General features: G+C 45.5%; 1 protein-coding gene across 8 annotated transcripts in view; it reads left to right on the top strand.

Moving 5' to 3' along the window:
• The window catches only part of Nin (ninein), a 101,060-nt gene that overhangs the window by 6,443 nt on the left and 79,058 nt on the right, over positions 1 to 15,559 (top strand). For all 8 annotated transcript variants that reach the window (XR_009592982.1, XM_060387597.1, XM_060387591.1 and 5 more), the window contains exons 2-3: positions 2,682 to 2,885; positions 15,378 to 15,459. Coding sequence is in view for 7 of the 8 variants with exons in the window: in XM_060387597.1 (XP_060243580.1) it covers positions 2,703 to 2,885; positions 15,378 to 15,459 (265 nt within the window). In the remaining variant the exon portion in view is untranslated. The remainder of the gene's footprint in view (positions 1 to 2,681; positions 2,886 to 15,377; positions 15,460 to 15,559) is intronic.

Below are 15,559 nucleotides of genomic sequence, written 5' to 3'. Positions count from 1 at the left end.
CGCCTTCCACCCCCACTCCTGCCTTCATCAAAAGAACACCCTCCTAAGCTTGCTGTCTGGGGAACCTGGGAGATGAAGTGGAGGGATAAAGGAAAAAAAAAAAGCTGCTTTCCAGTGAAAGACGTTTTGATCTAGTGAAAACCCAACAGCCTCCCTAAATCAGATATGCTAGCTAGCCAGATTCAAAGCAGCAGATAGGGCCAGGTCTTCTCAGCACTGGCTGAGTTTCATTCTCTTTCACTGACTTCCGACCAGTGGTTCTCGACCTTCCTAACGCTGTGACCCTTTAATACAGTTCCTCATGTTGTGGTGACCCCCAACCATAAAATCGTTTTCATTGCTACTTCATAACTGTAATTTTGCTGCTGTTAGGATCATACTGTAGCATCTGATATGCAGGAAATCTGATATTCAACTCCTGTGAAAAGGTTATTTGACCCCCGAAGGGGTCACAACCCACAGGCTGAGAAGCACTGGGTAATGTTTCTAAACATTAAAATAATGTTAGAAGGGGAAAGTGTTTGGATTGTTTCAAGTTTATATACAGCTATCAAGCAAAAGTAGACTTGTCTGGCTTTTCTGACGTTGGTCAGATCACAACCCAGAGAGGACTCTGAGGATGAGCCCCCCAGCTGTAAAGATTCCAGAGCCCCTGGAGGGATCCTAGCAGATCTTGGTTGACAATTAATTGGCCCACTCTAGGCGAATCTCATTAGCCAAGCTTGGCCTTGTCTGAGTTTCTTCCTTTTGTGGCTTGGTTTGACACCTTGGTGTTTCTTTTTTTCTGAAGCTTTGATGTTTACGTAGCACTCCCAACATATTTTGAAAACATTTACATACTGATGAGTTAACCCAACAGACCAACCCTGGGAAGGCAGCCAGAGTTGGCTGCACCTCAGTGGTTAGCTGCTGATGGAGGAGGCCTGGCGGGGCCTGGAAGCTTGGGCTCACCGGATGCCACAGCAGTGCTTTCCTGAGAAGTCCTGACCCTCAGCTTCGATGCAGCATCATTCGGCTCATCTTCCGAGGTCACCTGGTTTGGGAGGCCATGGGCTTGTCTTTGGTTTTGTTACTGATTTTTGTCTGTTTTGAGAACTCACTCTGGCCTCGAACTCACAGAGATCCTCCTTGCCTTGAAAGTGGTGGAATCAAAGGTGTGTGCCACCAGGGAGATGCTTGCTCAGGCCTGTCAGAGTTTGGACGGTTGTCTGTGGAAAGAAAGCAAACAGCCTAGTGAGGGCGGAGTTGTCTCAGAGAGCTCCATTGCCTTGGTGCCTTGCTGTGTGTCACAGCTTGAATTACAGGGTATCTGTGTTATTGGGAGCTGCTCTTTGGATTCTGACTCAGGGCTTTTGGTTAAAGGTGCTGCTTTCATTGTCAGTGCCATTGGAGGCTGAACCCAGGGCATGTCCATGCTAAGCATACGTGATGTACCGCTGAGCTACATCCCCAAGCCGGGTGGAAGGTGCTGTGTTTGTAGTCAAGGAGTTGGCTAGAAGCCTGATTGCAAACAGCTGAGGTCACCATCCCACGGGTATGTGTTATGTTTGGTACCCATTGGTTGCATCATGAAGTTTCTTCCAGGTGTACAGCACTTGGGCTGGATCCAGCACATTAAAAATTGATTATTGTATACAAGGAGAAAAAAAAGTCTTTTGTTTATTGAAATAGGGCTTCTCTGTGTAGCCCTGGCTATCCTGGAACTTGCTCTATTGATCAGGCTGGCCTCAAATTCAGAAATCCATTCACTTCTGCCTCCCAAGTGTTGGGATTAAAGGTGTGTGCCACCACTGCCTGTCCTACGAACATCTTATTCTTGAAGTAAAATACCTGGAATTGTGTGGTTTTATTTTTAGCAAAAGATGACTCAGAGTCTTTGATGACTTGGGGTTTTTGGTACTCCTGGGGAGGGTGAGAGCCTGGGACCTGGGGATTGGGAGGCAGTGGGGGATCAGTAATGGAAGACGGGGCAGCCAGGAGTGAGTTGCTGGAGATGGTGGAGTGTAGAGATGCTCTTTAACTCTCTGAAAACAAGCAGAGGCTCCTCAGGAAAGGCTGTGGTGTTTAGGCCTTTCTCTAGGCAACTATGGCTCACCTAGAACCCCCTGGGACTACAGAGGGGATCCTCAGGGAATACTTTCTGTCACACTGCATGTAATTGCACTAGCAAGGCTAATTGAGTTGCTTTTGGAGTAAAAAGGCATCTGGGCCCCTGTAAATTGGGAGGCGGCTGAGCCAATGTCCCTGTTGGAGCTGCACTGCACTGCGAATGGAGCGGAAGCCATCAGCGTGGCCACACCTCAGATCCCAGCACGGGGGCAGATTGTCTGGAGCTTGTTGCCTTGCCTGGCAGCTCTGACCTCTGATCTCATCTGACCTGGCTGGCTGCAGAAGAGACTTTCACTTTCCTGAGTCCTTGGGGTTGATAAGGGAGAAACCCTCTCGGGTCTGAGTCTGAGACAGGCCATTCACCCAGGGATGTGTCAGGAGGGCAGACTGCCTGCCTAAACCCTTCATGCTGGTAATGTAACATTGCAGTTGTGCCCCGGTGCTGATGTGTAGAAGCACTGGCCTGGCAGGGCCTTGCTGCAGAGTGTTCCAAGTGGCTGATGGGGTTTGGGGGAGATGCTTGCATCCGGAAGTGACCTGCCCCAACCTGTCTTCCTCTCCATCCCACACAGGTGAGCGCCGTGGGCTATGGGATGGATGAGGTGGAGCAGGACCAGCATGAGGCCCGACTCAAGGAGCTGTTTGACAGTTTTGACACCCTGGGAACTGGGTCTCTGGGTCAAGAGGAGCTCGCCGACCTCTGCCATGTCCTGAGCTTGGAGGAAGTGGCCCCGGTGCTACAGCAGACATTACTTCAGGACAACCTCTTGGGCAGGGTAAGACCTGGGGAAGAGCAGAGTTTGTGGGAAGTGGGGACAGTAGTGGCAAGCCACGGGTGTGTTGCAACTTGTCTCTTGCAACCCGGCCGTTGGCCTGGGACCTGTAGTTTGCTCCAGTGATAAGGGTGTGATAAATTTAGTCTGTGCTTGGACTTAAGTTGCACACAGAGCATGATGGGTAACAGCGAAGTAGGCTGTTTCCCAGACATATTTCCTTGTTCTTTGTGGGTCATTTTATTGAATCCACATTCATCATTGGGACAGAAAAGGGAGGGCTGAGATTTCCATGGAAAAGAAGGAAAGGGCAGGAAGGGAGCTGCCCTTTACAGGAAGAGTAGCTTTCTAGCTTGACTTTTAAAAAGCTGTTTTGTGTGTATGGAGGTGGGGGGTAGGAGTGGAGAGCCGGGGGGGTTTTGGAGTGGGGTGGGATGAGGGACATCATTTTGAGGTGAAGCTTAAACCTTCCATCCAGGAAGTAAGTCAGGAAAGTGAGCACAGCTCAGGCAATTTCCAATCCAACATGCCCAACACACACTGGAAAGACATGTATGTGAAAGCCAGTGATAACTTGTACAATCGACAACTTCGGCCATGTTCCTCCTCCCTGCCCCAGATCAAGTCATAGGTAAGAGAAAGAGGAAAGAGGTCCCCGTTGCCCCAACCCCCCAGCAGTGAGGAGGTCTGTTCCATTCTGAGAATGCCTTCGGTTCTCCCATTCGTAAGCATGAGCCCCTTTTACAGTGCTTTGTGTAGAGTTTCTCCGCTCTTGGCGCTGGGACAAGGCAAAAATGAAAGAGGCGGGACCTCAGAGCTCTGCGGGTAATTGTGTCACTTTGTACACAGGGTTTGCCATGTGCTCTGATAACTCAAGGAGGCAGGCATGAAGTTTAGCCTGAGTCTGGACTTCCAGTTATTCCTTTCTCGCTCACTGTCTTTTAACGGAAAAATGGATGAGTGACCCAGGGCAGACCCAGAAAACATAGGGTGCGTGTCATGCAAAGGAGACAGACCAAGCATCAACCATAAGATTAATGTACAAAAAAAAATTATACTGGAGGCTTGACATCATGGGTGTGAGGTCAATCAGCTCACACTTAAGCAAAGAGAAGTTGAATTTGTTGCCCAAAAAGTAGGGCCATTCATGGTCACTCTGAGAAAGGTCTGGTGTTTGTGAGTGCTTAGGAAATGCTAAAAAGGCTCACTCCGAGGGCAATACAAACTGCGTGGACAGTCAAACCGTTTACTTCATGGTGTATGATGTGCTCCAGGTTACAAGCACGGTGGAAAACAGAGTAGAATCTCCTCAGAGGATTCCCGTCCTTGGGGGATGATGAGAGTAGTTAGTTGCTTTAGTGCTTTAGAAGGCACGAGGAACCATGCTTTGACTGCTGGTCTCCCTGAGAACTTCTCCGAGTGAAGGGGGGTCCTCCACCGCACCCAGATCCCACTGGCAGCAGCCGCAGCCTGCTAACGGTTCCCTCTCCAGATGCTAGGCCCAAACCAGGGGCCAGTCATCGATTGATTTGTTAATGGCCTGACACCACCAGCCTGCCTTCTTACATTTGCTATTTGCCCGAGAAATGAACACCTAAGCGGTCCAGAGTGTGATATTTACTTAGTGAGCCGGTGATAAAGTTAAATAGATGTCTGCACATCGATTTCACGTGGGCGGTCCCTGGTGATTGTCTTGAGAGACAGGGTTGGCACGAATTAATGCACTACTGTTAAATTTGCATTTTTATGAAACTGAATTATTCTCCTTGGTTGAGCGCATAAACTTGGCCATATGCTGTGAAGATGTCTCTCAGTTTATGATTTTAAGTTGTAAAGCAATACATCCCTTAGAGTTTACTGGAGCCATGTTACATGACATTTTATGTGACTTCATGTTACCCTGAGTAGGGACCACACATTGTTAAGGAATAAATGTTAAAAATTACCTTCATTTTAAATGACACATAGTAACTGTGTGCCTTGCATCATGATCAGGGCGGCATTTCCTTGTTCTGCGAGTATCACAAATCCTTTCTATTATCTTTTTTGAAAATATATTTTGTTAATCATTATCAACTATAATTATTCTATTTTTTACATTTTGATTTATTTATGCTGTGTGTGCGTGAGACAAGAGTGACAGTCAGCAGACAATCTGTGGTAGTAGGGTCATTCCTTCCACCATTTGGGACCTGAGGATCAAACTCAGGCCATCAGGCCTTGACAGCAAAGCTTTTTACGAGTTTTTGTTGTTGTTGTTTGCTTGCTTGCTTGTTTTGTTTTAAGTCAGGGCCTCACTCTGTAGCCCTGGCTGGCCTCACACTTAAAAGATCTTCCTGCTTCTGCCTCCCAAATGCTGAGATTAAAGGTGTGTGCCACCATGCCAATCCCGTTTTTCCTTTTGATTGCTTCTTTGTTCTTTATGTCAACACTCTTCTCATTAGAGGAAAAAGTTCAGGCCTGGGCCTATAGCTTAGATAGTAAGGTGCTTACCAGGGAAGGCCCCAGGTTCAGACTCCGGTTCTACCACCAGCAAAGGCTGGGAGGAGTTTATAAGGACTAGAAGCTTAATTTAAAGAGTAGAGAAAGTAGGATGACAAGTCTAAATATATTCACCAGTTTATTAAATTAACAAGGATATATTGTATGTCCTGTGTGACAGCCATTGTATCGGTACAATTTACTAATAATATCTACTTACACTATAGAGGTTTACAAAATTGGCTTTTGGGTACAGTAGAATCCATCATCTTCTTAGATGCTTATGACTAGACTTACCTTTTGAATATAAATGCACACCCTAGCTGAATGTAACTTTTCTTTATGTGTGTATGTGCATTTTCACACATTTGCTAATGACCATTTCTTTTCAATGTAGAGTGAGTTGGTCTGTCTGGATTCACAACTGAAGTCTGTATTACCCGGGTCCTGTTGCATCCTACTGTCTGGATGTTTGAAAGGCGGAACTTGTGGACCCTTGATTTAAAGGAAAGGTGCTCGTGTGTGTGCTCAGTCCATGTCATCAGCCCAACACATGTGAGGCCCCAGCACTAGGTCCTCCTCAAGACACGGAAGCTTTGGGAGTCTGGTTGGGGGATGTGCTTAGTAAGTGGGCGGTGAAGGAATAGAGCACTCACACAGGAAGGATGCCATGTTAACTTTTACCAAGCAAGTAACCCGACATTAGGTGCCTCCTGTTTCTTGTGCCTTTATTAATTTGTATCAGTTTTAAAAATTAGCAATGGATTTTAAAAATACTTTGTTTCTTGTGTTTTTTAGATGAGGTGTTCCCTTGATCCTCTTTTATCAGCAATTAGGATACAAAGGTGATAGCTTGCTTTGGCTTGATAGATAGCTTCGATTTAGTTTAGAGGTGATTGATAGATAGTTTGGATTTGGTTTAGATAAATAGCTTAGATTTTGCCTGATGGTTTAGATTCAGTTGATCTGCAAACCTTCAGACTATATTCATGTTATGCAGTGCATTTATTTTCTCTTCCTTATCCAATATGGCAACTTTGAGATGAGACAGTTCCCTGAAGTTTTGAAGGCTTCTGTGGCTGTGTTCCTCGACACGAATCTAAAATGGCTTGTGCTCTTGGCACAGCTGCCCCCGTGAAGACAAGCCACCTGAAAGCAGAACTCCACTCCCTCTCAGAGTCCCGTGGGGACGTGGGCTTTGAAAGTAACATTAAGCTGGGCATATCGGTGTCTTTAACTCTTGCGCTGGGAAGCAGAGGCAGGAGGATCTCTGAGTTTGAGGCTACTCAGGTCTACAGAGTGAGTTCCAGGACAGCCAAGGCCATACAGATAATCTCCGTCTTGAACACTCCTCCCTCTTACAAAAAAAAGTTTGTTGTTTTTTTTTTGTTTGTTTGTTTGTTTGTTTTTGTTTTTCAAGACAGGGTTTCACTGTGTAGCTTTGGCTGTCCTGGAGTTTTTAGACCAGTCTTTGTAAACCAGGCTGCTTCAAACTCACAGAGATCCGCCTGCCTCTGCCTCTCCAGAGTGCTGGAATTAAAGGCATGTGCCGCCACACCCAGCTAGAAAGAAAAGTTTTAATATTAAAATTTGATAGCTGTGCAAACATGTAATTTAGCTCCACTTAACTTTTCATTTCAAAGTGCTTGGGGTTCTTTAAGAAATATCACAATTAAGTTTGAATGGTGGATTTGCCCTTCATTTCCAGGTTGTTAAAAGCTTATGGTTTCTTCCTCTTACACATAGTTATTTGAAGAGTAAATCTGAAACAGAGAAGGGCTTTCTGGCAGTGGTTATTTGGACTCATCCCGAGTGTATGCAATTACACTCGATCATCAGCTCCTGCCTATTTTTACCCTCTCGCAATCATGCTGCCGAGGGATGGGAAGAGCTCTCGTTTTCCTTCTGTTTAACCTAGAGTGGTGAGGACTGTTATTATTTGTGCTGGTTCTGTGACTCTGGGTAAGTCGCCCTTCTCCTCTACAAGAGCCTCATTAGGGCTGACGTAAGCTCCACCATGCTTGTGCTCGACCTGATGGGGGGGGGCATCTATTCTGTATTGATGATTTCATGTCAAACCCACTACAAAATGAACTCAGATTTCCAATCCTGTGACTCCTTCCATCTCAGAGTATTTAGTGTGACAGGAAGCAAGGGCAGAGAGGTGACCCTGGACTCTGAAAAGGTGGGCAGGACAAGACAAGCTCTGGATGGCCACTCTCATCTGTCTGCATTGTTCTCATAACACCCGACTTCGCAGCCAGAGATGATGCAGTCAGAATGGCTCATTAAAATTTTCCAATATTTCCTGATAGTTTTTATGGGTAGCTTCTTGTCTGCCAAAGGGTATTTCATGTCCTTCAGTTGTCCATCACAGCTATTAGTCATCAGGTCTCATCTGTGTGACAAAGAATCCTTGTACCTAGAAAGGCTTGTTCAAGGTCAGATGACTCATTTGAGGCAATGCCAGCCTGGGATGCTGGAATAGCCAGCCCTTGCATTTAAGCGCATGCCTCTGCAGGGTTTTCTATGCTAACTTTGAAAAGATGACTCTCACTTTTCACACTCCCTCTAAACATCATCACCACGGTCACTGCTACTGCGACAAGTTCACAGAGACAATGTACTGTCATAGTACACTTCTTGACGTCAGACCTCAGTTCAAATACTGTCTCCCACCACTTTTCAACTACTAATAGTGTCAAATACTCCAAGGCCTGTTTTTTTTTTTTTTTTTCACCTGCAGAATGGAAAATGCAATCAGTAGGTTTCTTACAAGGCTGATGGGAGCTGACTGAGGTGTGTACACCAAAGGCCTCGAAGAGAGCAAGAGATTAATAGCATCTGGTAGAATCTCCCCCCTCTATAAGAATGCATCTCTTTGATAAATGATGACTTTGCCCGTGGTGATTTTTCTAAGAAAGCTGTGAGAGTAGTGAATGGATTTGCTGGAAGCTTTCGTGGTTTTGCGCGTCTTTCCCTATCTTTAGCAGGACTCCTTACACCAGTCTTGAAGCATGACTTCAAACAGTTGCCGAATGTTCAAAACTTGCTGTCACCTTTTAGATGGTCTTTGCTTCTGAGCTGTCTGCAGCAAATGACTGCTAAGCATCTTGGCCACCAATGCTTTATTTAGAGTAAAACATTTCATAACCTGGTCTTGTGTGGAAGCACACACCTGTTTGCTAGTCTGTGAGGTTTCCCCTTGAATAGACTATTTTCTGATGGGTTCACGTTTCTGTCCCCACCTCAATGAACCACGTCCTGAAGTTTCTGTCATGGATTTCCTTGTGTATTAGGAGATACAAACCAAACTGTATTCAATCATGGTTCTGTAGCGCTTTGTCTTACCTTGTTCAACACTGGTTTGAGTTCTCTAAGTTTGCGTCTGTGGGAGATGCATGCACTTGATCTCCATGACTGTGCAAGCTGATCGTGTACAACTTTACATTCTTTATTCTGCTCCGCATTACAGCTGTTCTTGTTCTGAACCAGCAAACACCGCTTTGCAGCACTTCAACTCTCTCTTTTTTTTTTTTTCCCTTCCAGAACAGCAAATTGTTTTCCCAAAACAGCATTCATACAAAATGTGGCAGGGAATACTGATGAGGTAAATTCTGTCAAGCGGTGGTGACACATGACAGAGAGAGAGAGAGAGAGAGAGAGAGAGAGAGACTGGGACACTCAGACTTGACTAGTCTTCCTTTTACTGTAGTTTAAATGTCATATGTGTGTTTAGTCAGGCATGTAATTCCTGCAATGCTGCAAACTGCCCTTTAAGGCATAGATAGAGAGGTGCTTAGGAAGTGAATGGCAGCAATTATTCAGATGAGAAGTACCAGCCCGGGCACCCGCAACCTGGAAGCCCGCTCGCTGCCTTGTATATTTGTATATTTCTACATTTGGACCTAACCCAGTGGTAAAGCTCCCTCGGAGGGGAAAAAGGGTACTAAAACTTGTTAGTTACTGAACACCAGTGAGCTCACTCTGGATGTCATTCTTAACAATAGGGGCCATTTACCAGCATCTTTCAGTTCTGGGTTGAACCCTGAGGGGCTTTTTTTTTTTTTTTTTTAACTGAATCAGTATTCATGAGCATTGATGGAAAAATGCAATCACCTACCTCCATTACAGAATGGTCTCCTTGAATCAAAGATGTGGCATTTACTGCTGTTTAAATCCCGGAGCCCAGTGTCAGCATGCCCTTGCAAGAAGGAAAGGAAGATAAAACGAGGCTTGAAGCTGTGCTAATTGTTTAAAGCTGTTCAACGAGGCTGCTGAGTGCTGTCTGAGGTTTGCTCGAAAGAACGGACTGACTAGCATAAATGACATTAGACAGTGGAGAACCTCTGACGTAACAATCATAGATGCTTTATGTTCTAAAATGAGACTGAGTTTCCACTCTGTATGTTCGTTTTGGAAACCCTTAACTCTGCCTGCGATTATCTTTGAGAAGCCAAGGTCACAAACCAGGCCCTGTTTCCCTTTCCACTGGCCAAGTAGGACATGCTGACTGACCAGGGGCCCCTGCCAGCTTGCTTTGTCTCTTTCCAGGTACTCACCAGATTCTATCTTCTTGTCGATAATACACTCTCCTCTCTTCCACATTCCATTCTCCTGCTCCCTAGAGTGTAGCTGATAAACTCCTTGAGAGCAGAGGTCAGGTGTCTTGAGTTCAAGTTCTCCTCTGCACGATGCTCCCTTTCAATCTCCTGGGTAGCAGGCTCTCTTGAGAGGTCAGGTCACAAGTGAAGTGGGCTGGAGTCAGGCTGCATCTGGAAGAGCCTCATCGGAAGGTCTGGTTCCCCAGGTAACCCCTGTCATGTCTAACACATGTGGGCAGGAGCGAGGCACAAGCTTTCTCTCAGGAACCCTTAGCTCCTAAACTCATAGGTAGGATCTTGGATGGGTGCTGTAAAATTCAAAGACAAGCTGTCTAGGAGAAAACCTTCAAGAGTGCCCCGCTCACCTTGGATTATCTGAGACGCACAGGAATAACACTTTCCAATAATGGAATCCTTTTACTCCATGTACTGACAAGCACGGGAAAAAAGATTAACCACTAGAGAGTCAAAAAATTGGTTTTATGTGATCAAAGGGTTTATTACACATAATTAGACTGTACTTAATCATTTTTGCCATATTAGCTTTCTCAATGTGGTATGAAAAGGGGACCTCAGGCTTCATTTAGTAGCATGTACGTTCTCGTGCCAAACTAAACAATCCCAATCCCAGCCTATTAGTTTTTGAGTGTATATATTTCATCTTTTAAAATAGGTTGGGGGGAGGTTCTGTCTTTTGCTTGCTGTTTCTGGGCTGTAGTGGGTGGAGCACAGCAGGATGGTGTTTGCATAAAAGCAGTGGTAAGAGCCAGGTGTGGAGGGAGACACCTTTAACCCCAGCACGCATGTGTGGTGGGAGGTACTGGAGACAGGGCTCAGCAGTTAAGAGCGCTTGTGTTCTTGCACCTGGCACACACACAGTGGCTCACAACCATCCACGCCTCTGGTTCCACGGGACCCAGCACCCTCTTCTGCCTTCCGAGCACACACACACTGTGGGTGAGACACTCATAAAGTGGATGCATCTTAAGACAACAGCAGCTAAGAGCTCCTGCATGGGGCCTAGGCATCCTGCAGTTCTCATGGCAGGTGCGCTCTAAGATGTAGCCACCCTCTGGCCTCCTCGCTGTCTGCCATATGGTAGATAATCAGATAATCAAGGCTTCGGGATTAGGGACCTACCATCCCAGATGCTTCTGCCTGCTGCATTCTAGTAAAGGCCCTATAGAAGGCCTTTACCATTGATTGAAAGTAATTCCGGGTTATAGGTGCCTGTGCCTTGTGTCAGGGGAGATTAGCAGACCCTGGGGTGAGTTTATAACTGATACTTATCGAGCTGAAATAGTGAGGCCCAAACTTGGCATAGAGTCTCCTCAGGTAGAGTCTCCTGTAACTCCGGCTGACCTGGAACTTGCTCTGTTGTTCGAGGCTGACCTGGAACTTCTTCCAAGTCCTGGGATTATAGGGAAGCACCGCGACGCCCAGGTCACAGGAAGACTCTCTTCTGTGACTATCAAAGCAGAACTGTAGAGACGCCGCAGAGACCTCCGGGGTCACATATAAAGGGCCTGAGTTTCTCAGGACAATTTCTTTTAAATGAGCACTCCTCTCTGCCCTCCCCACCCCCACCCCATTTCATTTAGCACTGCAGGAGGGGGGAGAGGGGCTTCATTCAGGCTCCTCTCTGAGTAAGTCATTATGAAACTCAGAGATCTCCACGTACCACAGAGCAGCTTTATTATTATTATTATTATTATTATTATTATTTTATTCTGAATAACTCCACAGATGTCTGGAGTAGACGGGCCCCAGAATCTCCCCACTGCTATCCCACCCTCTTGGAGCTTGACTGTGGCTATCTATGCTTTAAAATATGGCCCCGTTTTTTTCTGTGTTGGGAACAGTCAGTCCAGGATTAGTTATGTTAGTATTAACTACCGCTTGTGGGGGCCTAGTAGGTCATAGAATGTCCTAGACATTTTACATGACTTCCATTTTACCTCCCTAGCACCGCATTAGGGGAGCAGTATTATGAAATCATAAACGCGTGCAATGCTCTCAGCACGGTGCCTGCCTCATTGTCCTACGACCCGTTTCCTGTAAGCCTGCTATGCATGAAGACAGCGAACCGTGTCATTCCCATCCCTGCCATGCATGGCACATAGCGGCTGCTCAGTCCATGCCTGCCCAGTGGGTCCTATGTGACATTTGCTAGATAGCTCCAGTTGGCGCAGGGCTGCGGACGAAGACTCAGGGCAGTTAGGCAAGCTAGGCGGCTCACAGCGGGGGATGAGCAGCAGACTATCTCCCAGCCCCTCTGCTGCCTGCCCTGAAGAGGAGGGATGGTTCCAGGCCTTAAGACACACCTGTCGTGTCAGCCGAATGAGCACGGTTTGCGTTCCTGCGAGTGTTTAATCGTTTCGTGGACCATCCCGTTGCTTTAGCAGATGTTCTCCTTGGACGCACTTCCGTTGAAGGTTTATTCTAGCGTGTTGATTTCGGAAGTCCATATCTTACAGAAAATTTGCCAAGACAGTAAATATTAACTGTTCTCTATATACACATACACAAATATGTATGTATGTATGTATGTATGTATGTATGTATGTATCAAGCCATCAAGTATAAAAGTAACTTTTATTCCATTTATGTCTCAAGAGACTTACTGCCTCCGTCTGCTAACCTAGGCCTAGTCCTGGAAGCTTCGAGCCTTCCTACAATCTAACCTAGGCCTAGAATGTTTCAGCCTTCGAAACTTACTGCTTAATAGGCTCACTTTTGTTCTTTCTGAGCTCATAGCGGGCTGCTTCAACTCAGCTGTTCTGGCTCAAACTCCTCTCCCAGCTGACTTATTCAATATGGCTTCTCTCTAGGTCTCTGAATTACTCTGCTTGGCCTCAAACTAACTCAAGCAGTCTGCTCTAATTTTCTGGCTTCTTCTCATTCTCTGGCTCATTCAGTCTTCACCTGAGTTCTCTCTCTGCAATCCATCTTTCTATTGACTGTCCCGGTAAAAATGCCTCCTCTCTGCCTCATTGCCCCCTAAGTAGCTTCCCTTTCCTCGATCTTCTTGTGAGAGTTGGCCGTATCCTATTCTGTCAAGTCTTTCTCTGATTTCTGTCACTGTTTTTGCCACTCATTAGATATCACTTTCAAACATGGGTGCTTCCTTCCACAAACTAACTTTACCGTCATTGTTTGGGATTAAAGGTACCACCATGCCTGGATCTAAGCTTTTTTTTTTTTTTTTTTTTTTTTTACCTGAAACTTGCTCTTTACCAGCCTGGTCTCGAACTCAGATCTGCTTGCCTCTGTCTCCTGGATAAAAGACATGTTTGAATTCCATCTGGATCACACAGACCTAGAAAGTCTTTGGGTGTGATCTTTTGCCAGGGCAGCCGTATTCTGAATTAAAATTCTTCTATAATCAAGTTATACTCTTTACAGAGTATAATTGCTCTATACAGCAATTAGAAAGTTACGTAAAGCCCACGTGATCTAAAAGGAATGTAGGGGCTGAAGTGATGGCTCAATGGTTAAGAGCAGTTGCTGCTCTCCGAGATCTGGATTTGGTTCCCAGCACCCCTCCCAGGTAGCTCACAACCACCTGTAACTCCAGTTCCAGAAGAGCCAATGCCCTCTTCTGGCCATGATGGGCACCTCTGTGCACATACAAATAAACAGGTGTGAGCACACACAAGTACACACATGTTATATATTTTTTTTTTAAATCTCCAAGAGGAATATAATTTGTGGGAAGTTTTAATGAATCAAAGTTAGTGTAGAAGACCTCACATCTACGTAGGAAGAATGTGCCAAATTATAACTAAATACGGTCTTGTTTGTTTTGTGGGGTTTTGTTTGTTTGTTTCCAAGGCAGGGTTTCTCTGTCCTTGAACTCACTCTAGCTCTAATTCGGGCTAGCCTCAAACTGATCGAGCTCTGCCTGACTGCCTCTGGAGTGCTTGGACTGGAGGCAAGCACCGCCATGCCTGGCTTGTTTTGTGTTGTTTCGTATTGGTTGATTTTAAGACCTTGAGCATGGTAGAACAGTGTACAGCCACTGAGCTACATCACAAGCCCATCTGAATTCATTATTTCTTTATTTGCTTAGGGACAGGATCTTACTAAGTTGCTTGGGCTAGCCTGGAACTTACTCTGTCACTCTGGCAAGCCTCAAATTTGTAGCCCTGGTGCCTTGGCTCTTTGGTAGTTGTAAATTCAGGTGGCAACCCCTAAGGCCAACCCAGACTTCGGTCTTATGACATAGTCTCAGGATGGAGTCCTCTGCTTTGCTTTGTATTGTGCAGATAGGACAGTATGTGATCTTTCCAATGTTTAGATAAGTACTATGCTTTGTTGATTTTTCTAAGTTTAATTTGGAAGTGTTTTTTATTCATCATTTCCATTGAAACTGCTGTCCATGCATACCCTGTGAGTAGCCCAATACAAAAACCATAAATTTACTTAAAGCGTTATAAGATTTTTTTTGTTTATTTGTTGAAAAAAAGTGATTGTGTGGTTCTCGAACAAGAACTTGGTAGATGACAGCACTGTGTCACACTGTCAAAAAGGCTAGGCTCACCTGCCAGTGCTTTGGAATGACATTCAAGAGCCCTGTAGTGGTGCAAATATCACCTTTAACTACTTTCATTTTTGTATTATGACGGTATAGGATTCTGGGAAAATAAGCGGCACACAATCAGACTCGAATTATGTTGACTAGAAATGCCACCTCTCCCTTCTGGCCGAGGCTGAGGTCACTTAAATTGAAGGTGCAGAAGAAATCGTTTGCCCTTAGAAGCACTTCTGAAGAGTGTTTCTGTAAGTCAGCCTGGGTGGCCCCCTGCTAGGCAAGGCAATTATATTTTCATGAACTGATGAAAGTGCTTCTCAGGCTTCTTGCATTCTGTGTGTTTGCCATTGATTTTTGCTTGTTTGTATACTCGCAGGGACCTGGGAGATAAATATTATATACTTGCCCCAGGCAAAACGGTATGAAAGTCTTCCCCAAAAGAGCTCACTCACTTCCAGACTATCTTGGAAGATGAAAGCATCCATGGGGCAGCGTGACAATGGGTCATTCACTTGAGAAGTTTTTCCTAATGCCTTCCCCTTCTGATCTTGTTTAAAAGGTAAAGGCAGTTGAGGGTTCAACACGTATCTTCCCGAGTTCACAGAGGGTCTGCTAGCTAGCTGATCTCCTCGGGAGCTGAACAGATACACGTGTTTGCATGAAAACACCAGTGTGTTCGTGGTTCTGCACGCCAGAGAGGATCAGCCCAGTTTTTCAGTTGCTTTAGAAAGATGAAGGAAGAAGAGAACAAACGTGGGTGATGATTTGTTTCAAGGCTGTTCGGATGGGAACAAAGAGTACAGACACCTTGCAGATGGGTTTGCCTTCTCAGGGCTGCGGAAAATGATTTTACATTTATTTTTAATTGCCTTTTAGGTACATTTTGACCAATTTAAAGAAGCGTTGATACTTATCTTGTCCAGAACTCTATCCAGTGAGGAGCACTTTCAAGAGTCAGGTAAGAGCACTGACATTTCTTTCCTACATTCCCGTTTAAAAGATCTCCAGGAGGGCCTGGAGTTGTAGCTCAGTGGTAGAGTGTTTGCCTGGCATGCATA

Source organism: Meriones unguiculatus, chromosome 7, assembly GCF_030254825.1.
Source record: "Meriones unguiculatus strain TT.TT164.6M chromosome 7, Bangor_MerUng_6.1, whole genome shotgun sequence".
NCBI lineage: Eukaryota > Metazoa > Chordata > Mammalia > Rodentia > Muridae > Meriones > Meriones unguiculatus.
This window is presented reverse-complemented; position numbering and strand designations above follow the sequence as displayed.